Source organism: Aquarana catesbeiana, linkage group LG10 (genome assembly GCF_042186555.1).
Source record: "Aquarana catesbeiana isolate 2022-GZ linkage group LG10, ASM4218655v1, whole genome shotgun sequence".
NCBI lineage: Eukaryota > Metazoa > Chordata > Amphibia > Anura > Ranidae > Aquarana > Aquarana catesbeiana.
In genome coordinates, this window is record NC_133333.1 from 22,882,407 (window position 1) to 22,907,725 (window position 25,319).

At 42.0% G+C, this 25,319-nt stretch overlaps 1 protein-coding gene across 2 annotated transcripts; it reads right to left on the bottom strand.

Annotated features, from left to right (window-relative positions):
* Positions 1–6,718: 6,718 nt before the first annotated feature.
* LOC141109949 (uncharacterized) lies at positions 6,719–24,191 on the bottom strand. Of its 2 annotated transcripts, XM_073601204.1 has the most exons (5): positions 24,060–24,191; positions 23,346–23,468; positions 20,606–20,761; positions 13,476–13,616; positions 6,719–8,187 (listed from the first exon to the last, which is right to left on the bottom strand). In XM_073601204.1, exons 1-5 carry the CDS (start codon positions 24,109–24,111, stop codon positions 7,904–7,906), a joined length of 756 nt encoding a protein of 251 aa, XP_073457305.1. In that variant the 5' UTR covers positions 24,112–24,191; the 3' UTR covers positions 6,719–7,903. The 2 variants fall into 2 exon arrangements, with proteins under 2 accessions (XP_073457305.1, XP_073457304.1); XM_073601203.1 differs by lacking the exon at positions 24,060–24,191 and having other exon boundaries at positions 23,346–23,544.
* Positions 24,192–25,319: the final 1,128 nt, after the last annotated feature.

Here is a 25,319-nt window from a genome sequence, read left to right on the forward strand (position 1 = left end):
TACTTTATTTCACAGAAAAAAAAAGTTTTATGGCTTTAAATTGGAGACTGGAGACACTTTAACTGGCTACACTATTATGGTGACATTGGGGCTATTGTGGTGGTGATCAGGGACACTGTGACTGGCTGCAAAACTGTGACTGGTGTGGTGGTGACTGGGGACACTGAAGGACCCCGCTGTCACCTGCTGCCCCACCAAGACAGGTTAAGTGCCGGCAGACGGCGAGCGGGCAGACGGCGAGAGGGTGGGAGTCACACTAGCAGCATTCAAGGGCACACTGGCAGCATTTAATGGGCACACTGGCAGCATTTGATGGGCACACTGGTAGCATATGATGGGCACACTGTCAGTGTTTGATGGCACAGTGACAGCGTTTGATGGCACAGTGGCTGCAAAATTTTTTGCGCCCCCACCAAAAAAAATTTTTTAGCACCAGCCTCCACTGTTCAGAGCATAGGCGTGGGCATGTGCAGGGGGTGTGCCAGGTGTGCCTGGGTACACCCTAATCACTTTGTGTCTTGCTGGTTCCCCCTACTTCCCAGGCTCCACCCCAGCCCCCTTGCTGCCCCACCCTGCAGTGCTGCTGGGGCTAGTAAACGGACACAGTGAACACACTCGCTCACTGTGTCCATTCATAAATGAAGCATAGTAAGTTAGTGAATGAACAGGAAACCACTCAGCACGGAGTGAAAGGGTTAATCCTATGTCTAGGGTGGTCCCTTTAACCTCTCAGACCTCGGATCGATGTATTATGTAATTTCAGATATATCTGGAGCCAAGTCCCAGAGAACAGAAAAATGACACGCACACGGTATTGTATTCTTGGGAACTGACTGTATTTGATTCGTCAGGAGGCGTCTTTTATAGCAAATTACAAGTCACACAGAAGATTAATAATAAGACATGCGCAGTAGATATTAATGCAGTTACAACTGGTCAAGACAAGTAGCCTTTGTTCTTTGTTCTCCGCTTCTGAAGGAATGTGAGAGAATATAGATAAGAAAGCGTGTGAGACAGTCCACTTAGAAGAATCTCATGCTGATACAGACATTGGTGAAGTTAAAGGGGTATTCAAACTGTACATATTAAGAAATTAAAACTTATGAATATTAAGATGGCTGACAGAACAAGATGGAGGCTTAGCATAACCTTTCACAGTGCACTTCCCATTCAGTTACTGCCCTGTGCAGCTGAGTTTGCAGAGAAAGGCACGTGTGTTTGAGATTCGGGGTGCACACCCTAATGCAATAGGCTGGCTGCATTGTCATACAGTGATATCAGAGCAGCCAGCCATTATTGTCTATTGTTAAGAAGAGTCAGCGGAAAAAAAGACAGTCTTTCGATTGGCAGAGGCGCCCAATGTGGTTATTCAAAGGATAGGCACAAGTCACCTGCTTTAGTAAAACATCCAAATACTTTATTTCACCAAATAAAAAAGCATTTTGTGGCTTTAAATTGCCACTTCCTCAGTTTAAGGTGATACAATTGGTGTCTGTAGGTAAAACATTGTCATAGGGTACAATTGGTATTTAACATAACTCAAAAGCACACTCAAAAAAACTTATAACTTAAAGAAAGCGATCAAATGTGCAAAGGATAAATGTGCAAATAATACAATAAACGTAGCAGTCAGGAAGTTTCTAATATATCAAATGTATCAGATAGCACAAGATTGAAATATAAATAAAATAAGCAATAAGAAAATCTCCAAAGTATCAGAGGCGGCATGAAATAATATATAAATAATATAACAAAGTTAGTAGTAAGGAGGTCTCCAAAAATATCAAACATATCAGAGATGGCATAAAATGATCTATAAATAATAGATGTAAGCAGCGATGAGGTCTCCAAAATATCAAGCATATTCATTTAAAAATAGCATGATATGAAGGAAGTCTTCGTGATTGCATCTAAAATATTTAAAAAAATAATACAACCAGATCCATATTTAACTTTACTTAATCTAAAACCGGAATGGTTAACACTCTCTCAATTCAAACTTATGATTCAACTAATAACGGCTGCAAAACAAACAGTGGCCAAGGCATGGAAATCTCCTACATTGGTACTAACAGAAACAATTCACAGAATGAATAATACAATGTCCCATGCTAAGATGGTAGCCATCGATCAAAATCAAATTCCAAAATTTGAAAAACTTTGGCATCCTTGGATAAAACAACAGTTCCTGTCAAACTTCAATGACTCTGTCCTGTTGCCATGGTAACAGATTAAATAACTTACAGAGACACCCATTCTAAGGCTTCAAAGAGAACTAAAAAGAATAATAAACTGACGAGCGGGACAACCTTGTGGACCATACCTCTACCTTTCAACCCTTTTTCTTCTTTCTCTTTCCTTTTCTCCACCTTACGATTAAAGCTCATTATCAGAATTTATTTGACCTATATACACTCTACTTGTAAACAATATGTATAGTAGGTATAAATCATTTAAATACCTACAAAAGTAACTAAGGAAATGATATATATATCTTTAATTTAGGTTTACGTGAACCCAATGTTTAATATTTGAAATTTCATGATATTTACCTATATAAACCCTACTGTAAAACAATGAGCTTACTTTATAGATCATTGTAAACTTACTTTATGTATCTTTTTAACATTGTATACTCAATAAACTTCTTTTGACAAGGAAAAATAGCATGATATAGTATTTTTATATATATAATATAATGTAGCAGTTACGAGCTCTCCAAAATATGAAACATATTAAAAATGGCATAAAATTGTGTTAAAATAATTCTGTTGTAAGTATATGAATGGAAGATCACCTTGTATCAGCTGGTGGTGTGCTCCATTGATGCACAGCGATGGAGTGGCAGCCTGTATACATCAGGAAAACTATCGTACAGCCATTTATCTACAACGGACGGGAGGCAGTTAAAGCTCATCCAGCCGACAAACATTTCTTGAGCAAAATGCACTCTTTTTAAAGGTACAATAGTTACTCAGAGTTTATCTGCCATATAAACATCAAGGAGCCTCCTAACACTTCCCCTCTCCCTGAGTTACAATATATATAAAAACAAAGAACAAAACAAAAAACAATATATTAATTCCTGATAGTATCCTTCCTATTTAAAGGGCATATTTATTTTTAAATTTTTAATATTACATTTTTAAATTAAATAATATACATTTTTAATACTTTATTTTCTTAATTTATACGTGGGGAGGAAAATGTAAGTCTTTTTTGCTTTAACTGCTTTTTTTTAACAAAAAAATAAATGTTTATTTAAAAAAAAAAAAGTAACATAAAAGGTCAATATTTAACCCCTTTGCTCCTAAGTTTAAAACAAATCTTAAATGTCTAAGCCCTGTTTTGCAACTTTGACATGTGTTAGTAAAACTATACATATCGTCAGAACTGCTTTGTGTATCCACGTGGATTATACCGTTTTTTGTTTTTTTTCAGGAGAAATTGGGCTTTCATTTGGTGGAAAATAGTAATAGATATCTCCTGATTTGTTTTTTTTCTATTAACCGCCCAGCGGTTAGTTTCACTGCGGCAGAATGGCACGGCTGGGCGAAACAACGTTACCTTACGTCGCTTCGCCTTTTGGTCACTAGGGGCGCGCGCGTGCCGCCGGAGGCGTGCAGGGTGTGCCCGGAGCCAATGCGAGTGCCCGGCGGGCGCGATGACCACCGGGCTCCCGCAATCTCTCGTGACAGAGTGAGAACCGGGATCTGTGTGTGTAAACACACAGATCCTGGTTCTCTCAGGGGAGAGGAGACAGATTGTGTGTTCATACTCATTATAAACACCGATCTGTCATCTCTCCTAGACAGTCCCATCCCCCCTACAGTGAGAACACAGTCAGGGAACACAGTTAACCCCTTGATCGCCCCCTAGTGTTAACCCCTTCCCTGCCAGTGACATTTATACAGTAATCAGTGCATTTTTATAGCACTGATCGCTTTATAATTGTCAATGGTCCCAAAAATGTGTCAAAAGTGTCTGATATGTCCGACATAATGTTGCAGCCCTGATAAAAATCACAGCTCGCCACCACTACTAGTAAAAAAAAAAAATAATAATAAAATGCCATAAATCTATCCCCTATTTTGTAGACGCTATAACTTTTGCGAAAACCAATCAATATACGCTTATTGTGATTTTTTTTACCAAAGAAGAATGTATATCGGCCTAAACAGAGGAAAAAATTTGTTATTTTGATCAAAAAATTTGGGATATTTATTATAGCAAAAAGTAAAAGATATTGTGTTTTTTTTTCAAAATTGTCGCTCTTCTTTTGTTTATAGCGCAAAAAAAATAAAAACCGCAGAGGTGATCAAATACCACCCAAAGAAAGCTTTATTTGTAGGAAAAAAGGGACGTCAGTTTTGTTTGTGTACAGCATCGCATGACAGCGCAATTGTCAGTTAAATTTGACGCAGTGCCGTATCGCAAAAAATGTCCCAGTTATTGAGCAGCCAAATCTTCCAGGGCTGAAGTGGTTAAAGGAAAACTGGTCCAAAATATGTTTTTTTTTTTAGTTGTATATTTTTTACTACAACCATACCACCAAAGAACAACCCAAAACTAGAAAAGCTACAATTTCTGGGGAAATTGTGTGAAGTGTTCTTGCCTCTACAACTGGAGTGGGCGGAGTAACTGGGCGGAGTGGCTTGAGTAACTGTTGTGTGGTTGGAGTGGCTGGAGTAACTGTGAAAAGTGTTAAAAAGCCTAATATTTTAAAAAGTATAAATAGTAGTAAAAAAGTTGTTGAAGAAGTTGAAAGAGCTGAACATTTTTTTTCAAAAATGATTTTTTTTTTTCAAAAGATTTTTTTTTTCAAAAATGATTTTTTTTTTTTCAAAAATGATTTTTTTTTTCTTTCAAAAATGATTTTTTTTCTTTCAAAAATGATTTTTTTTTCTTCAAAAATATATTTTTTTTTTCATGGGGCGGTCATAATGTCACTTCCCACTCTAGTTTTGAACATTTCGCTATTCATTCCTATGGGACCAATTTCGCCACAAAAACAATGATATTTCGTGAATCATTCGGCGAAACATTCCACAAAGTAATAGCACACCAATTAAATGACATTGAGGCTGCATTCATACTGGTATTTTTCAGCTTTTCACAAAGTTCCACAAGGTAATAGCACATCAATTAAATGACATTGAACATTTCGCCATTCATTCCTATGGGACCAATTTTGCCGCAAAAATGACAATATTTCATGAACCATTTGGCGAAATGTTCCACAAAGTAATAGCACACCAATCGGGAACAATCCGCACGTTTTGGTATATTACTGTATATGTAGTGTAAAAACTGTGGGAGGAGTTAGGGTGGTAAATTTGGCTATAATAATAATAATATATATGTGAGATAACATTAAGTGGTCTTGCTGTGCAAGACCACTTAATAAAGTCTGCTCCTGATGATTGCAGTGATACCACATATGTGTATGTTAGTTGTTTTTTGTACCCGTACTATAGCCCAGAAACAATAGTGTGCATTTTTCTTTTTTTTTTTTATCCTACCTATCCTAACACACTGATACTGATTAAAAAAAAGTCCTGTCCAAAAATACTGACCCTGACCTTAACCTTTGACCCAAACACTAACCCTGGCACTGACCTGGATCAAAACTTGATCTAATTATTATTATTATTTTTTATTTTTTTTATTTTTTTTTTTATTATTATTTATTTTTACACACACTTTTTTTCTCTCTCTGCAAGGACAGAGAAAGATACAACGTATCTCTCTTGTCTATTCACAGAAAACACAGAGGGCGGGCTTCACAGTGACTGCTCAAATCCATGCGCCTGGCCCCTAATCTATATGCAGGGCACCGGACACATTGATTTTAATTTTTTGGGGGGTTTTTTTGAAGCACATGATTAGAGCCTGAGGCTTTAATTGGCTTAAAAAAAGGGTGGGCTCAGGGCGCAGAGCACTGCGCCCTGAGCCTACCCAGTTGTGTGACAGTAGCAAATTAATATTTGCTATTGTCTTCCTGATTCCCCTCCCGGCCAATCAGGAAGCGGGTCCTGAGACCTGATTGGCCAGGGAGTCTTAGGACCACTTCCTGTTCTGCCGGGAGAAGAAGTAACGCCAGTTCCGCTGAAAGGAGAAGCCCCGGCTCTTCCCTCGGCAAGCAGCAGCCCTACCCCTAATCCTAGTCATTTCTCCTAACTAGAAATGTGCATGACGAAAAAATTTGTTTTGTTCAGTTTCGATTTGTTAATCTAGTTATTTTGTTTAGTTAAATTTGGTTGATTTGATCAATTCGTATTCGACATCCTTATTCTGAATTTTCGAATTTTCTTCACATTTATGGATTTTTTTTATTTGAAATGTTCAACTCGATAAATTTTCTAATTGGTCTAAACGAAAATGGTATATTGTTTTTGATTTCAATGTAGCAAAGAGAACAAACAAAAGAAAACATTTTCATCAAATGATTACAATGACTCTTTAAATCACCTTTGGCTTAACAAAAATTGTGTTATTTGCAAATACCCTAAAATACACACAGTCTTTGATTTCAGCAATATGTGTAGTTATTAGACATCAAAGAAATTCTGGACAGCCGCACTCCAAAAATATTTGCCTTTATTCAATAAGGTGTCATCCAAAATACAGGTCACAGCAAAATAGAACAAAACGTACGCGTTTCGCACTACAAGGAGTGCTTAGTCATGGCAAGCACTCCTTGTGCGAAACGCGTAAGCTTTGTTCCATTTTGCTGTGACCTGTATTTTGGATGACACCTTATTGAATAAAGGCAAATATTTTTGGAGTGCGGCTGTCCAGAATTTCTTTGATGTCTAACTGCCATAGCATTGCCAGCACCTGGACTTCTAGACTGAAAGAGATGCCTTTTACCTTGATCTGACCCGCCTGGAGCGGTGATACTCTCTCCCTATTTGGATTCCTGGACTTTGCCAATATGTGTAGTTATGCCGTGTATACACTGGCGAACTTTTCGGCATCAAAGGTCCGACGGTCTTTCCGATGGACTTTCGACGTACTTTTGACGGACTTTCGAACGAATGGCCTTGCCTACACACGATCACACCAAAGTCCGACGGATTCGTACGTGATGACGTGATGACTAAAATAAGGAACTTGATAGCCAGTGGCCAATAGCTGCCCTAGCGTCGGTTTTCGTCCGTCGGACTAGCATACAGACAAGCGGATTTTTCGACCGGACTCAAGTCCGTCGGAAAGATTTGAAACATGTTCCAAATCTAAAGTTCGTCTGATTTTCGACCCAAAAAAGTCCGCTGCAGGTCCGATGGAGCCCACACACGGTCGGATTGTCCGACAGATTTGGCCCATTGGACCAGTCCGGTCGAAAAGTCCATTAGAATTCGACTGGTCTTCGATGTAAAATTCAATTCAAATTTCAGTCTGAAGTTCTGAAATTCTAAGGCGAATTTCGTTCTTCGGAGCATTCGGTAAAATTAGTAATTCGAATATATCCGAAATCTCAGAATAACGAAAAATTTGTCCGAATATAAATTGGGCAACAAAACAAACCGCACTCTGCCTACTCTTAACATTCCCAGCAATACTCAGACTGGAAAGGGGGTGGTGCAGCACTGGGAGCCAGTAGGCTCTTCCGCATGCACATGTACAAAAAGGGAACCTGTTGACAGGAGGAGAGTTGATGACCTTTGTGCTTCTGCTCCTTCCTTGTCCAGTCAGCTTGCTGGGGGGGAGTGTGACATCACTGCCTTCTTTGACAGAGGAAGTGGGTTTCACCTTTCTGGGTGTGCTGTCTGGCAGAGGTATACAAGTTAGAAAAGCGACCGAACAAAAATAATTCAATTTCCTTATAGAGTACATATCGCTGTGCTGAAATCAAGATCTTATTTTGATTTTCTGTTTTTTTCTATGATTCATATCATTCCTAAAACATAAAAAGATAGAGTAAAATATGAGCAATACAACAAAGGATCAGAGTAGTGGGGTAGCTGGAACTTTCTTCAGTACCACCCTTACATGTGTATGTAGTTATTTCTTTTAGAGAAAGTCTTTTGATAATTTCTGGACCAAGGTCACAAACGGTATCAGTGGCGCAACCCCGATTGGACAATTTCTGCAGCCAGAATGGTAATGTACCCGTGGAGTTTAAATATTCTGATGCATTGCTCCCATACCAGTAGTATTCCATATATGCCTCATCATAGTATGCTGTAAAAATAAATAAATGAATATTTCTGATCAGCAAACCACTCCAGCTCCAGTTTATAAGCAACATGTTGTTCAGGCGGGGGAGGGGGGGTGGGGTCTCTAAGCAGGCAGGCGGTTGCGATCTACACAGCAACTGCAGGCAGCCGGAGGGTAGGTGGTGAACATGGGGGGGCCCTGGTTTGTTGGCCTTTCCCCCAGACTCCTCCTTTCTCTTCTTCACTGCAGAGCGGAGAGTGGGAGGCAGCACGGTACTGAAGGGAGGGTAGAAGCTGCCTCAGTTAGCCTTTCGAGTTAACCAGCAGGTGATTGGTTGCTAGGTTGGATGCACGAATGAATATTCGCTGTTGTAACACTGATCCTCAATCTGGCCAATCAGAAGCAGGTCTGAAACCCGTTTTCTGATTGCCCGAAAAGAGAAGAGTCCGAGCTGGCCACCGAGGAGGAGGGAGGAAACAGAAGTCACAGAAGGTGGGGTTTCAGTATATACAGAGAGGGAGGGGGATTACAGTATATACAGAGAGGGGGGTTACAGTATATACGGAGAGGGGGGTTACAGTGTATACAGAGGGGGGTTTCAGTATACAGAGAGAGAGAGAGAGAGAGGGGATACAGTATATACAGAGAGATGGGGAGGGGGTACAGTATATACAGAGAGATAGGGGTTACAGTATACAGAGGGGGGTTGCAGTATTTATATAGAGAGAGGGGAGATAACGTATATACAGAGAGAGAGAGGGGCTACAGTATATACACAGAGAGGGGGATACAGTATATACACAGAGAGAGGGGATACAGTATATACACAGAGGGGGGGTACAGTATATACACAGAGGGGGATACAGTATATACACAGGGAGAGAGGGGATCCAGTATATACACAGAGAGAGGGGATACAGTATGTACACAGAGAGGGGATACAGTATATTCACAGAGAGGGGGATACAGTATATACACAGAGAGAGGGGATACAGTATATACACAGAGGGGGGGTACAGTATATACACAGAGGGGGATACAGTATATACACGGAGAGAGGGTACAGTATATACACAGAGGGAGGGTACAGTATACACACAGGGAGAGAGGGATTCAGTATATATACACAGAGAGTGGGGGATGCAGTATATACACAGAGAGGGGGATACAGTATATACAGAGAGAGAGAGGGGGTACAACCGTATATACAGAGAAAAAGGGGAGATGCAGTATGTACAGAGAGGGGGTACAGTATATACAGAGAGAGAGAGGGAGATACAGTATATAGATAAATATATAATTGTATAATTATATATAATATCAATAAATGCATCTTATCTTCTAAACATTTGGTAGTCATATCCCAAAAAATTATAAGAAGCATTTTTTTTTTTTTATCTCATGGGCAAAATGTGAGAAATAACATGTATATCATATAATCACCCCACAACACTGCGTATATCATTTGAGGAAAATATGCTTATAAAATACCATTTGCCAAAAAGAAAAAAAATGTCCCTGGACTTCATTTTAAAAATCTGGTCACCTTAGGGTAAGTGCAGTAGACCCGCAGACTGACCAACCGACCGGCGGGTGGAGTAGTGGTGGTTATACTGTTTGCCGCCTCACGAGGGTCATCTTAATAACATCATGGGCCCCTGGGCAAAGTAATGCTCTGGGGCCCCTACAGTAAAGACAGTGCAGGTAAACAGACATCAAGTAGGTAGGAGGCAGACAAGCGGATTAACTACATGAACAATCATTCTATACAGCAAAGAAACAGTGGGAAAATACTAAATACATAAAGTAACAAAGCTGTCCTGTGCATATAATATATCTGCTAAATTGATGCCTCCCCAGCACTCTGACCCCTCTACACCCCAGATATCCCCCCAGCACTCTGACCCCTCTACACCCCAGATATCCCCCCAGCACTCTGACCCCTCTACACCCCAGATATCTCCCCAGCACTCTGACCCCTCTACACCCCAGATATCTCCCCAGCACTCTGACCCCTCTATACCCCAGATATCCCCCCAGAACTCTGACCCCTCTACACCCCAGATATTCCCCCCAGTACTCTGACCCCTCTACACCCCAGATATCCCCCCCCAGCACTCTGACCCCTCTACACCCCAGATTTCCCCCCAGCACTCTGACCCCTCTATACCCCAGATATCCCCCCAGCACTCTGACCCCTCTACACCCCAGATATTCCCCCCAGCACTCTGACCCCTCTACACCCCAGATATTCCCCCAGCACTCTGACCCCTCTACACCCCAGATATTCCCCCCAGCACTCTGACCCCTCTATACCCAAAAATTTCGGCATCAAAGGTCCGACGGTCTTTCCGACTGACTTTTTGGACTTTTGACTGACTTTCTAACGAACGGACTTGCCTACACAAGATCACACCAAAGTCCAATGGATTCGTACGCGATGACGTACGACCGGACTAAAATAAGGAAGTTGATAGCCAGTAGCCAATAGCTGCCCTAGCGTCGGTTTTCATCCGTCGGACTAGCATACAGATGAGCGGATTTCTCGATAGGAACTGGGTCCGGCGGAAAGATTTGAAACATGTTCCAAATCTAAAGTCCGTCTGATTTTCGACAGAAAAAGTCTGCTGCAGGTCCGATGGAGCCCACACACGGTCGGATTGTCCGACGGATTCGTTATATAAATTGATGCCTCCCCAGCACTCTGACCTCTCTACACCCCAGATATCCCCCCAGCACTCTGACCCCTCTACACCCCAGATATCCCCCCAGCACTCTGACCCCTCTATACCCCAGATATCCCCCCAGCACTCTGACCCCTCTACACCCCAGATATTCCCCCCAGCACTCTGACCCCTCTACACCCCAGATTTCCCCCCAGCACTCTGACCCCTCTATACCCCAGATATCCCCCCAGCACTCTGACCCCTCTACACCCCAGATATTCCCCCCAGCACTCTGACCCCTCTACACCCCAGATTTCCCCCCAGCACTCTGACCCCTCTATACCCCAGATATCCCCCCAGCACTCTGACCCCTCTACACCCCAGATATCCCCCCCCAGCACTCTGACCCCTCTACACCCCAGATTTCCCCCCAGCACTCTGACCCCTCTATACCCCAGATATCCCCCCAGCACTCTGACCCCTCTACACCCCAGATATTCCCCCCAGCACTCTGACCCCTCTACACCACAGATATTTCCCCAGCACTCTGACCCCTCTACACCCCAGATATTCCCCCAGCACTCTGACCCCTCTACACCCCAGATATTCCCCCCAGCACTCTGACCCCTCTATACCCAAAATATCCCCCCAGCACTCTGACCCCTCTACACCCCAGATATCCCCCCAGCACTCTGACCCCTCTACACCCCAGATATTTCCCCCAACACTCTGACCCCTCTACACCCCAGATATTCCCCCAGCACTCTGACCCCTCTACACCCCAGATATCCCCCCAGCACTCTGACCCCTCTACACCCCAGATATCCCCCCAGCACTCTGACCCCTCTATACCCCAGATATACCCCCAGCACTCTGACCCCTCTACACCCCAGATATTTCCCCCAGCACCGTAATGCCGTGTACACACGGGCGGACTTTTCGGCATCAAAGGTCCGACGGTCTTTCCGACTGACTTTTTGGACTTTTGACTGACTTTCTAACGAACGGACTTGCCTACACAAGATCACACCACAGTCCAATGGATTCGTACGCGATGACGTACGACCGGACTAAAATAAGGAAGTTGATAGCCAGTAGCCAATAGCTGCCCTAGCGTCGGTTTTCATCCGTCGGACTAGCATACAGATGAGCGGATTTCTCGATAGGAACTGGGTCCGGCGGAAAGATTTGAAACATGTTCCAAATCTAAAGTCCGTCTGATTTTCGACAGAAAAAGTCCGCTGCAGGTCCGATGGAACCCACACACGGTCGGATTGTCCGACGGATTCGTTCCGTCGGACCAATTCGGTCGAAAAGTCCGCCCGTGTGTACACAGCATAACTGTAACCATACACCACAAGATACCCCTTGTATTGTGACCCCACTACATCCCTGATACCCCCCCTACACTGTGGCCTTTCTACATCCCTGATACCTCTAGCACTATAGCCACCCAAGCTACCCCAAGCATTGCTACCCCCTATACACCCCAGATCCCCCCTCAGCATTGTTTTCCCCCATACACCCTTGCTATCCCCCAGCACCATTATTCCATCCATGTAATACCCCTTTTCCAGTGGAGATGCAGTGCATGTAAACTTTTGGCTCTGTGCGCACCTCCAGCACTGGACTCACCTATACCAATCAAGCAGGCAGAACGAGGGGCGGAGGAGGGAGCATCCCTCTGGGCATTCCAAGCCTTTCGGTGCAAACAGTGCTGGACAGCTGAGCTCACCATGACACCATCCACAATGCTACTCCCGCAGGTTTGGCTCTCAGTGCTGGTGACCCAGCAGCTCTCACTGTAGCTCCTACTCCACGGCCTTCGGGCGGGGTCAGAGCATCACTGGTGCTCCGGCCCTGCCCCTCCCTCCTGGCTGTGAAATAATAGGTATCGTTCTGCACAGCACGGCGCACCGCTGCCAGCCTGCCTCCCCTGTGTATCCATCACTCTCAGTGCCAGCATGGGGCCCCCAATTTCGGGGGCTCAAGGACCAGCTGCTTTGGGGAAAGTGCAGGGGCCCCCCATGCAGCTGGGGCCCCTGGGCAGTGCCCTCCCATTAAGACAGCCCTGCGCCCCACCCCAAAAAATTACCACCTGCCGCCACTACCGGTAATCAAGGCCCAGGCTGGGTAATTAGCCACAAGCGCTACACCGCTTTCTTTCTTGTAAGCGTGAAATCTATGTGGTGGAGGGGTTTGCTGTGTTTGTGAGTCACTGACACCTTGAGAAGACTCTGAAAAGTGATTCATTTACTTTGAAGAGCGATTCACAGATTGGCACTTTTCTAATTTCTGGTGTTTTTTGCTCACTATGAAATTACTTCTTTTCTTAATTTATCTTGGTATTTTGGTTCACTGTGTTATTTTTTTATATAGTTATTATTATTGCAATTCCTCTTTTTTCTTTCTTTCTTATAAAGGGAGATAATACAGTTACAATACATTAAAAGACAAGAGGGTCAAGTTGTGTGTGTGTTTTTTTTTTTTTATATCTGCCTGGAGTTCAGCTGTTCCCACCCGGCCTATAGGTAGATGACGCCTGCAGAAACCTCTCCTCGATTCGGATGGGCATCACAATATCCAAAAAAAAAAAAAAAGATACATATTTAGAATACTTGTAGGCAGATCCCCTAAGAATGTTACCTTGGTATTGTGTAGTTTCCAAAGCACAGTTGGTCTCGTCCCCTCGACACGCCATTATTCCATCAGGTTCACAATCAAAAGTTTCCTGAGAAGCGCATGATGGACATGTTACTCCACTGGGGTCAGAGCTGGTCCTTATCGCTATAAAAAAAAAAAAAACAATGAAGTTATATAGCTCTTCTGTGTGTAATAATGCTTTTTCCTTAAGCCCCATTCACACCTGAAGCCTCAAGCTACAAAAGCTGGAGGGGAAAAAATCAATTACTGTATTTATTGGCGTATAACACTCACTTTTTCACTATGGAAATCGGGTGCAAATAGGGTGTGCGTGTTACACGCCAATACTTCAATTTTAGCTGCCTCGGAGGGGACAGGGAGGGGAGCGGGATGAGCACCGTCAGATTACATACAGAGAATCTCCTGTTTACTTGGCGACCTCTGTAATAGGAAGTCCCGTCTCCTGGGCCGCCATTGGACCACTGTTCTGTCTATGATAGGAGATTCTCACTGTGTATGCAATCTGTCGGCGCTCATCCCAATCACAGGAATGCAAACATCCCTTTATGGAAGGATCGGGGGTCTATAAGATCCCAAACCCCTCCACTGCACTTAAAGTATTCAAAACGCCAAAATCTGCGTTCTTGAATACTGTGGATTTTTTTTTAAATTGCCGCCGTTGGCTGCTGAATAAACTGGAACCACTGTGAGATTCATTTTCTGCATTGTGCCAAAAACCTGGTCGATCCTGTTGCCCTCTATCTCCCCCTCCTGTCCATGTCCCCAATGCAGTTGGGAATTTTGCAGAGCAGTGTTGGCAGCTCTGCACATGGTCAGTTTTCAGTGAGTTTCTATGCTGAGTAGCCATGTGCCCACTGAAATATTTCGTTTCGGAATTTTGTTTTTTGTCCGAAAAATAAATTAATTTAGTTACTTCCGAAATTCGTTTTTATTTATTTTGTTTCGTTAAAAAATGCGTTCGTCCGAAAATTAAGGTTGAATCTGTCATTGAAGGCTTATGGTGTCTGTCGAATGTTCTAAGAAGAGTCTACGGAGCAGCTAAACTGCACGACGCCGCAATCGTACATTTCCGGTCTAATGTTCCGCCTACACACTATAGTAGAATTCTAATGTTGTATGACACCAGTAATAATTATATTTATTAATTTACTAGTCAACCAACATTAGAATTCTTCTATAGCCTATGGATGGAGCATTTCACCATAAATGTCCGCTCGCGGCGACTGCTTCGTCGAGTCTTCATGTCGAATCTTTTCTCTCTATTTAGAATAATCTTGGACTAATAGAGTTAAGGTTAGGCACATTCGACCACAGGTTCGATGGATCGCTATTGTCAGAATCTCCTATCTATATCGAACTGTTGTCGCAACGAAAGCGAAAATAAAGCATTTGTTTATGTCGGATCTTTCGGTTTTCGGATTCTGCACGTTCGTTATCGTTTGTTAAAACGATAACGAAAATATCCGAAATTCGGACGAAAATGCATTCGGACGAAAACGAATGCACATGTCTAATGCTGAGCATTTCCTCCCTATGACATCTGAGCAGCCCGTGTGACTCTAGAGTCACACGTGTGGGCGTATACACCGTGGTAAATGACAGCCCACTCCCTCCCTCCTCCTCCATGCCCACTAACACAATGGGGGTTGGGATATTACATGTAGATTGATGGAGGCTTCACCTCCCTGTTATTCTAAGACACAGGTTGGAGGGGCGTGACACAGCCTATGACTGGCAGAAATCCACCCACACCATGTTATTGCCAAAAATAAAAAATAAAGATTTGATTTCAAATATATATTTGTATGACAATTTAAAAACATTTATTGATATTAATTATGTATCTTTACGCTGTATTCCAAAGGCTTTTTTTTTTTGAACATGTGACCAGCAGCAGAGGACTAGAAGCTCCTCCTGCTTGTGTTTCCCTGACAGGCTGGGAGGGAGCTGGGTCATGTGACAGCTGTATATCCATTAGGAAAAAGGTATTTACATGTTTTTTTTTTTTTTATTAAAATAATTACAGTGCCATTATCCATATACAGAAATAGAAGGGACAATGTAAATCTCAGAGTGGGTGTTTAGCATCACTTTAATGGTTTTTAACCACTTCCTACCCACTGTATGCAAAATGACAGACGCAGGGTCGTTGTCTTATCCTGACTGGGTGTTATGACATCCAGCAAGATAAGCCCCTCGCGCGCTCCCACGAGGGCGCGCAGTGCGACGATCGGTAGTGATGTGTGTCGCTCTGACACACCTCATCTCCGATCTTGGTGAAGAGCCTAAGATGTAGGCTCTTTGCCATGTGATCAGCTGTGTCCAATCACAGCTGGTCAAATCGTAACCAGTAAGTCCCATTTATCAGCTTTTCCTCTATTTGCACTGACATGGCGCGAGTAGAGGAGAGCCAATCGGTGGCTCTCCTGACAGGGGGGTCTGCATTGATAATCAGCACATTGATTATCAGTGCAAACCCATCAAGGATGCCAACCCATGCCCACCGGGGATGCCAATCAGTGTCCACCAGGGATGCCAATCAGTGCCCATTAGTGCCACCTTTCAGTGCCCATCAATGCCACCCATGAGTGCCCATCAGTACGACTTATCAGTGCCCATCAGTGCCACCTATCAGTGCCCATCAGTGCCACCTATCAGTGCCCATCAGTGTGGCCTATCAGTGACTCCTCATCAGTGCTGCCTATCAGTGCCCATCAGTGCCACCTATCAGTGCCCATCAGTGCCACCTATGAGTGCCCATCAGTGCGGCCTATCAGTGCCCGTCAGTGCAGCCTATCAGTGCCCATCAATGCCACCTATGAGTGCCCATCAGTGCGGCCTATCAGTGCCCATCAGTGCTGCATATTAGTGCCACCTATGAGTGCCCACCAGTGCTGCATATTACTGCAGCCTCATCAGTGCCCATCAGTGCAGCCTCATCAGTGCTTGTCAGTGAAGAAGAACAATTACTTATTTACAAAATTTTATAATAAATGAAGAAAATTTTTTTTTTTTCGACATTTATAAAAAAAATTTTTTAGCAAAAAATAAAAAACCCTGTGGTGATCAAATACCACCAAAAGAAAGCTCTCTTTGTGGGGAAAAATCATAAAAATGTTGTTTTGGTACAGTGTTGCATGACCGCACAATTGTCATTCAAAATGCGACAATGCTGAAAGCTGAAAATTGGCCTGGGCAGGAAGGGGGTGAAAGTGCCCGGTATTGAAGTGATTAAGGGTGCAATGGACAATGGCTCCAGTTGGTTAGGGAAGCGTGACTTCTTCATGTGCCAGAAAACAGCCCCTCGTTATCTGAAAACTTTTTACATAAATTTACTGGTTGCTTTCTTGGAAAAGTAGTTCTTTAACCACTTAAGCCCCGGACCATTTGGCTGGCAAAAGATCAGAGCACTTTTTGCGATTCGGCACTGTGTCGCTTTAACTGACAATTGCGCGGTCGTGAAATGTGGCTCCCAAACAAAATTGATGTCCTTTTTTTCCCCACAAATAGAACTTTCTTTTGGTGGTATTTGATCACCTCTGTGGTTTTTATTTTTTGCACTATAAACAAAAAAATAGCGTCAATTTTGAAAAAAAAAACACAATATTTTTGACTTTTTGCTATAATAAACATCCCCAAAAAATATATAAAAAAACATATTTTTTTCCTCAGTTTAGGCCGATACGTATTCTTCTACATATTTTTGGTAAAAAAAATCGCAATAAGCGCTTATTGATTGGTTTGCGCAAAAGTTATAGCGTCTACAAAATAGGTGATAGTTTTATGACATTTTTATAAATTTTTTTTTTTTACTAGTAATGGCGGCGATCAGTGATTTTTATCGTGACTGCGACATTATGTCGAACAGATCGGACACTTTTGGCGCTATTTTGGGACCATTAACATTTATACAGTGATCAGTGCGATTAAAAATGCATTGATTACTGTGTAAAAGTGACAGGCAGTGAAGGGGTTAACCACTAGGGGGCGCTGTAGGGGTTAAGTGTGTCCTAGGGAGTGATTCTAACTGTGGGGGGGAGGGACTGTGTTTGACACGAGCAGTGATCAGTGTCTTGTCACTAGGCAGAACCGGGAAATGCTTGTTTACATCAGGATCTCCCCGTTCTTCCTCTCCGTGAGACGATCGCGGGTATCCCCGTGGACATTGAGTCTGTGGGACCCGCTATCACACTCACGGAGCTTGTGGCAGGCGGGAGCACGCGCAGCCCACAAACTGCTTCTTAAAGGGCAACTTACAGGTATGTTAATATGGCTGTACGCGCCCTTCTGCCGACGTATATTGGCAGAAGGGCGCGTGAGCCGGTCGGGGTCAGTGCAGACCCCCTCAGTGCAGACCCCCTCAGTGCAGACCCCCCTCCATCAGTGCAGACCTCATCAGTGCGGACCCCCCTCAGTGCAGACCCCCCTCAGTGCAGACCCCCTCAGTGCAGACCCCCTCAGTGCAGACCCCCCTCAATGCAGACCCCCTTAGTGCAGACCCCCTCCGTGCAGACCCTCCCCTCCCATAACGCCCCCCCAGCACATCCTTTACAGCAGAAGGAACATCTACATACATAGCATGAGCGGCCGCCGGCGCCATGTGTTCAATGGAGAGGGGAGGGGCCGATCCGTGCAGCTAACCCCGGCTTCAGTGTGAAGAGAGAAGCCAATTCATTGGCTGCACGGATCGAGCCCCCTTCCTAACTCCACTCCCTCCGGCGGCGCAGGCGGCCATTTTGCTGAAGCCGGCTGCCCAAAAAAATGCAAACATTCCTGATTTATCTGGGCAAAAGCTCGATTCGGGACAGCCTCCGATCGGGACGAGGGTCCCAAAATCGGGATTGTCCCGGAAAAATCGGGACTGTTGGCAACTATGTTGTTGTAAAATTTGCTAGTCCTGTGATCTCCACTAGTTTCCAGGTCCCGTGCCAAGCAGCTGCCCTGCTGCATTGCGATAAGTGATCACCAGATCGGCACCATTCATAGTTACATAGTAGGTAGGGCTAAAAAAAGACAATAGTCCATCCAGTTCAACCTGTGTAGGTTTACGTGTGTTGGTGTCTATAATGGTTTCCCATATCCCTGTATGTTGTGTTTCGTAGCCTCCCTGGCAGTTTTCCCGAGTGTGGCTCGGGGTTAAAATTCAGGACCATTAGCGGTAACCCCGAGCCACACTCGGGATTACATCGCAGGATCCTGGTGTGGCTTTACTTACCTTGTCCCCGGGATCCTGCGATGTCCCCCGCTGTGTCTGCGGGCTCCGTCCTCCTCCGAAGCCTCTCCGTGCCAGGCTCCGTTCCCTGCGAGCGGCGCGACGCATGGGGGAGGAGCCTGGCGGCAAATTCAGATTACAGATTACAGTACTGTATGAAATTATTTCACATCCCTTTTGTCCCCAGTACTTTGTCCTGTGCCCTGCATGCAGTTTTATGTTATATATACTGTTCTTTCTGCCTGGAAACTGGAGATTGTCCATAGCAACCAAAAAGTGTCCCTTTATGTCAAAAGTGGTTTTAGACCAGCTAGAAAACAGCGATAGTAAATTAGAACACTTGCAGAATTGAGCGATAGTGAATCGTGGGGAAATTTATATTATTATTCATTTTTTTTTAATTATTTATTTTTATTTATTATATTATAATTTATGTTTTTGTGTTTCAAACTTCATCATACCCGGGATATTTACTAGACTCTTGTTTGGACAGATTTAAGTGTGTTATTATTAAGAATTACAGACCTACAATATAAAACGCCAAATTTCCATGCAAAATAATTGTACCGCTTTCAGCACCTAAAATCCGAAATAATCATACCACCAGGGAGGTTAAGATATACATCCAAAGGTCTTTTAAAAATATCCATACTCCCCGCAGCCACCACCAATTGTGGGAGAGAGTTCCACATGCTTATTGCCCTGACAGTGAAGAACCCCCTGTGTGTTTAAGGTTAAACCGCTTCTGCAGGTGCAATTGCTCCAGAGCTTAGTAAATGAGGTAAAGCTTCACTTTACAAAAAACACCCAATCACATGCAAAGGTAAATAAAAAAAAACAGCATGTTTGCTTGCACGTGATTGGATGATGGAAGTCAGCAGAGCTTCTGCTCATTTACTAAGCTCTGGAGCAACTGCTTTTGTAGAGTGCAACTGCACTTTTGCACAGTCAATTTGCCTTTAGTGAATCAACCCCTAAGTGTCATTCCTGTCTGCTGCCTCCTTCCTCTGCTATTAGCATGAGTCACTTCTGACATGTTTTTCTGACACCAAAAGAAAAATGGTGACAGGGGAGGGACCTCCAGCAGTTACAGTAGGACCTCCAGGGGAACCTACTGTAACTGTTTCGCTTATTGGGATTTTTTTTTACCAAAACTATGTAGCAGAATACATATTGGCCTAAACTGATGAAGAAATTTGATTATTTTAATTGGAAATGTTTTATAGCAGAAACTAAAAAAAAATATATAGATATTTGTTCAAAATTGTTGGTATTTTTTTTGTCTATAGCACAAAATATAAAAACCGCAGAGGTGATTAAATACCACCAAGAGAAAGCTCTATTTGTGGGAAAAAAGGAATGACATTTTGTTTGGGTACAATGTCCCACGACCGCGCAATTTTCAGTTAAAGTAACGCAGTTCGGTATCAAGGGGGGGGGGGTAAATCTTCCAGAGGGCAAGTGGTTAAGATCACTACAAATCAAAGGGTCAGGTACAGCAGCCTTATTCTTCTCTCCCAGAATATTCGGTTTATTTATTGAAACATTGTGATTGCCTCAAGCTTTTGCACAACCATTGTTATCAATCACTATAATTAATCTAAGATGTATATTTCCTACGATCGTCAGCTCCATCTAGTGGCCATAATGCCGTATCCTAATTGAGGCATTTCAGGAATATATTGCAATGTGGTCACTGGAGCTGACAATCATAAGAGATGACCCAATTGATAGTAATTAGTCCTGCCAGTTGTGTGCGTGTTTGAGGCATTATGTTTAGCTTTAGGATTAAGATTAAAGTTATTATAAAATAAAAGCAACGGTAGCCTCATGTTTCCCTCCCGAGTTTTTACAAAAAAAAAAAAAAAAAAAAGCATTACCAATTATTATAGATACTTACTTGCAGGTACATCCGGGATACAATTGTCGGTTTTGCAGCAGGCGGTAGCTATCCATGTCGTTTCCACTCCGGAGCTGTAACTTCCCATTAAACCACATTGCTCCGGTTGAACACATCCACTGTAAATGTACAGATAAGTACGATCCTTGGAAATATCTGCAGATATAAATGTAGTCACAGTTTGAAATGCTTTAAAGTTGTATCAAATGTGAGATACATTATATTACCAAAAGTATTAGGACGTCTGCCTTTACACGGACATGAACTTTAATGGCATCCCAGTCTTAGTCCGTAGGGTTCAATATTGGGTTGGGTATAACAGCTTCAACTCTTCTGGGAAGACTGACCACAAGGTTTAGGAGCGTCCCTATGGAAATGTTTGGACTATTCTTCCAGAAGTGCTGAGGTCAGGCACTGATGTTTCCATACAGTGTCTCTTGACCGCGCAACTGCCAATTAAAGTTGAGCAGTGCCGAATGACTAAAAATTAAGGCGTTAAAACTTTCTGGAGCGTAAGTGGTTAAACTTTGCTGTTTTGACACTTTAACTCCTTCACGCCGACTGTACGGAAGTTTGTATATCTCCCTTTTCAGCTGGGAGCGTGCCGCAGGATGTGCTCCCAGCACAGAGGAAGCCCCGGGCCCCGTACTAACAATCGGGACCTGGATCTCCCGATCAGTCACTGTGAAGCCCCGCCCCCGTGTTTTCTTTCTCTGTGATTGGATGAGAACGATATTTAGTATCTCTCTCTCTCTCTCTCTCCTTCCACAAAAAAGTATGTGTAAAAAAATAATAATAATCATAATAATAATATTTTAAAAAATACCTAAATCAAGGTTTGATCTAGATCAGCACAAGGGTTAGTGTTTGGGTCAAGGTCAGGGTCAGTTGTTTTTTTTTAAGTTTTTTTGTTTTTTGTTTTTTAGTATCAGTTTCATTAAGTGTTTTAGGTAGGATAAAAAAAAAAAAAAGAAGCAGAATGGGCACTATTGCTTTTGGGCTGTACTACGAGTACATACAAAAAATAACATACACATATGTGGTATTGCTGCGATCGTCAGGAGCAGGAGAATTTATTTGGGTTGTTCTTTGATTGAAGTTTATGGTCGTAGCAAGATACATACAGCTAAATTTAAAAAAAAAAAAAAAAAAAAATTTTTTTTTTTTTTTTTTGCTATTTTGGACCAGTTTTCCTTTGATAATAAAAAAACAGGAGATATCCATTACCATTTACCACCAAAAGAAAGTCCAATTTGTCCTGAAATAAACACAGTATAATCCACCTAAATGCACTAAGTAGTGATAATATGTACGGTTTTACTAACACATGTCAAAGTTTCAAAATTGTGCTTGGGCATTTAGATTTATTTTACCCTTAGGCGCGAAGGAGTTAAGTATCACTGTCATTTCTTTAATATTTGCACTTTCATATAGGCTGGATACAGCTCTTGCTATACTTCTGGAGCGCTGACTATGAGGCCTGTGGCTTTTCTATCACAGTTGGACAATGTTCTATCATTGTCCAACTGTCCACTCCCCTTGTCCATTAACATGCTTGGTATTCTGTAAACTGTTCTCTAAAAATGAATTCAATTATTGGTAACGGAACTAGTATAAGTAATACAAGCAAAAATTGGCTAGGGTCACCTCAGTTTCATAGCATCATCAAAAGTCTTGTTAATGCTGCTATAGACATAAGTCACATGGAGTTGCATTTCTAAAAACAAATTAGAGTTTGCATTTTCGGGTTTGTGATGGCAGAAAAGCCACCTAAGAGCCTCACCCCTCAAGCCATTTTCCTTCCCATTCTTGGCCTCTTGCTAACTCTGCATTCTCATGGTAGAACCAATAGGCAGATAGGGAACTGATGCCATGGGCCAGTATTTATCCTACCTCTATCTGGGGATTCTAATTTTTATGGAAAGACATACAGATTTTGTGCATTTAGGCCTGATGGAGATGTCATCAATATACCCGATTCACTGAGTTTAGGATAAATAGATATGTGGTTGACCAATTATTGGCCTACTGACTTTAAGGCTGAACCCTGACAAGACTGCCTGAAGGGCCAATATGGGCAGTCTTGTTGGACAAGGGAAACATTGGCACCAGTAAGAAGGTGAGACTAATGCAGATAGAGGCAGAGAGGAGTGCTTGCTGGTCAACAAAGAAAATAGTAGGTGTCTTGTGGTGTCCTTTGCTCTTAGGATTTTCAAACGTTAAGTGCTGGTTCACTTCAAGACTTACTTACAAATAGGAACCCCTTAAGCTGGCCATACATGGATCAAAATTTGGCCGGTTCAGCAGGGACTATCTGAATTTCGATGCATGCATGGGTATTTGCCTACCGATAGATTCTGTACAAACCTCCTTTTAGATTTCCCCCGATCGATCAGCTCTGCAGGCTAAAGCCTGCAATGCTGATCAGTGTATTCTGATGGGGTGTGGATGGGGAAATCAAGTAATTTTGTATTGTATTGTATTTTGTATTGGCTGCTTAAGAGTTAGGATGGATGGGGGGGGGGGGGGGGTTGGGATCAGTTTTTTTTTCTTTTCAGCCAGTGAATGAGGCAGATAATTCCTTAAAATACTACTGCCCATGGTCTAAACCTAGGAAATATTAATGGGCAAGGTAACAAACAAGTCATGTATTTAAGAAAAAAAATACATTATTTTATAAAAGGATTGACCTAGAACCACATGAAATCTATTTGTGTTTTTTCAGAAATTGTAAACATACCTTTGTAGTATTCTAAGATTATGACCGAACAATAATAATCAACTGGGCAGGCTGTACTATTTTCTCTACAGAGGTCTTCCACGTCATTAGATGACCAACACCAATAACATGATATAGCATAACCTGTAACATAAGAATAGCTAGAAAATTTAAAAGAGATAAAGGGAAAATAATACATGATTAATAAAAAAAGTAAACAATGGGGAGAGATAACAAATAAAATAAAAATAAAAAAAAAGAAAGTCAAAGAAAAAAAGGGTAGAAAAGTAACAGTAAAAAAAAAATTAAAGGAAATTTAGAGAATAAAAAAAGAAAAGGTAAAAGATAGAAGATAAGAAGTCTGGAAGAAGAAAAATAAAGGAAACATGGGGGAAAAAGAAAAGGAAAAAAAAGACAATGTTAAAAATAGAAAGAAAATAAAATTAAAAAAAATAAATAAAAACAAGGAAATATAAGAGAAGCAAAAAAGGAGAGGAAGAAGGAAAGGGACAAGATAAATACTATGAAAAAAAAAACAACTAAAAAGCAGGAAAAGAAGAGAAAAGAGAAAAAGGAAAATTAGAAAAATGTTTCAAGAAATTGAAATTTAAGAATAGAGAGTCAAGAAAATTAAGAAATTAGAATAAAAAGAGAGAATAAAAGAAAAGCAAGAAAACAGCAAAAAAAAAAGAAATGAGAGAGAGATATCTAAATAGACAAAAAACATTTACTTACTAGGTTCTGCAAGCACTGATAGTAGAAAATATAGGTGTACTGCAGACATCATTGTAAGGATACTATGCTGCCTGTATGCTTAGTTAGAGCTTTAATGGCCACTGGAAACCTTACTGGTTCTCTACAACCTTTTATATCAAATAAGTCATGGGGTGGAGAAAGGACACTGAAATGAAATGCTGCTCATATTATTAACACGTGTTCAGTTTCATAATTACAATATATAGTCTGTGTGATTTTCATAATTACATGCAGTAGTACAAAGAACTTATAGTACACGTAGTGAGTAAAGATCCTTTTTTCATCTGCAAGTACACCTTGGATACATTTTATGGTATTGTAACAGGTGTTTTGCATGCAAGGCTCTGGTCAGTGAAAAGGTAATAAGGTTGTGTGAAACCCACAATGGGGAGGAAAACGAGGACTTGGGACTTTCCGATGCCAATAAGAGTGTAGGTATGAACAATATGTAACAAAGATTATCTAAAAATGTATCATTTTACTGGGACAGCAATAAAAATAAGCCCTAAAAAAACAGGGACAATATAATACAGCATAGAAGTGCTTGAAAACATAAAAGCTAAAATTGTATAAAGTGACTACAGCATCGACATGCTTAATTAATAAAACAAATAGGCCATAAGCAGAACCCCAACTCGTTTCAACTGTTTTCAATCTTCCTCAGGGGGTTGACATTGGTTGATGATTCCATAATGTCTCCTTAACTCATATCAAATCTACCAAATAAGAGTGTTCAGTTGTAACATCACAGTTCATAATCATGAAACATATACATACACGTATAATTAGAGAAAAGACTAAGTGAAGAAAATATACGTCACAAGTTTGACATATGTTGGATGTTTCTGGGAGAGGTGGTAGCAAAGAAGGTTCATCCACTAGTCCCTGAGAAAGCACAAGGGATATCACCAAGTCCCCAAGAGCCTGTAGAATCCTACAATGCATCAAATGAGATATGCTAAAAAGCAGAGGTTATAGTTATGTCTATAGTTGAATAGTCCAAAATCACTAGCATTGAAAGGGCTGAGGTCATAAACCAATAAATAAATATGAGTTACTATATTCATGCCTAAAGTAGATGTGCTATCAAACAGACCAAAGATCTGGTGGAGACCCCCAAAGGGGATTTATTCTTTTTTTTTTTTATAGTTACATAGTAAGGGGAGGTTGAATAAAGACAATTGTCCATCCAGTTCAACCTGTGTAGGTGAACGTGTGTCAGTGTTTTCTTAATTATTT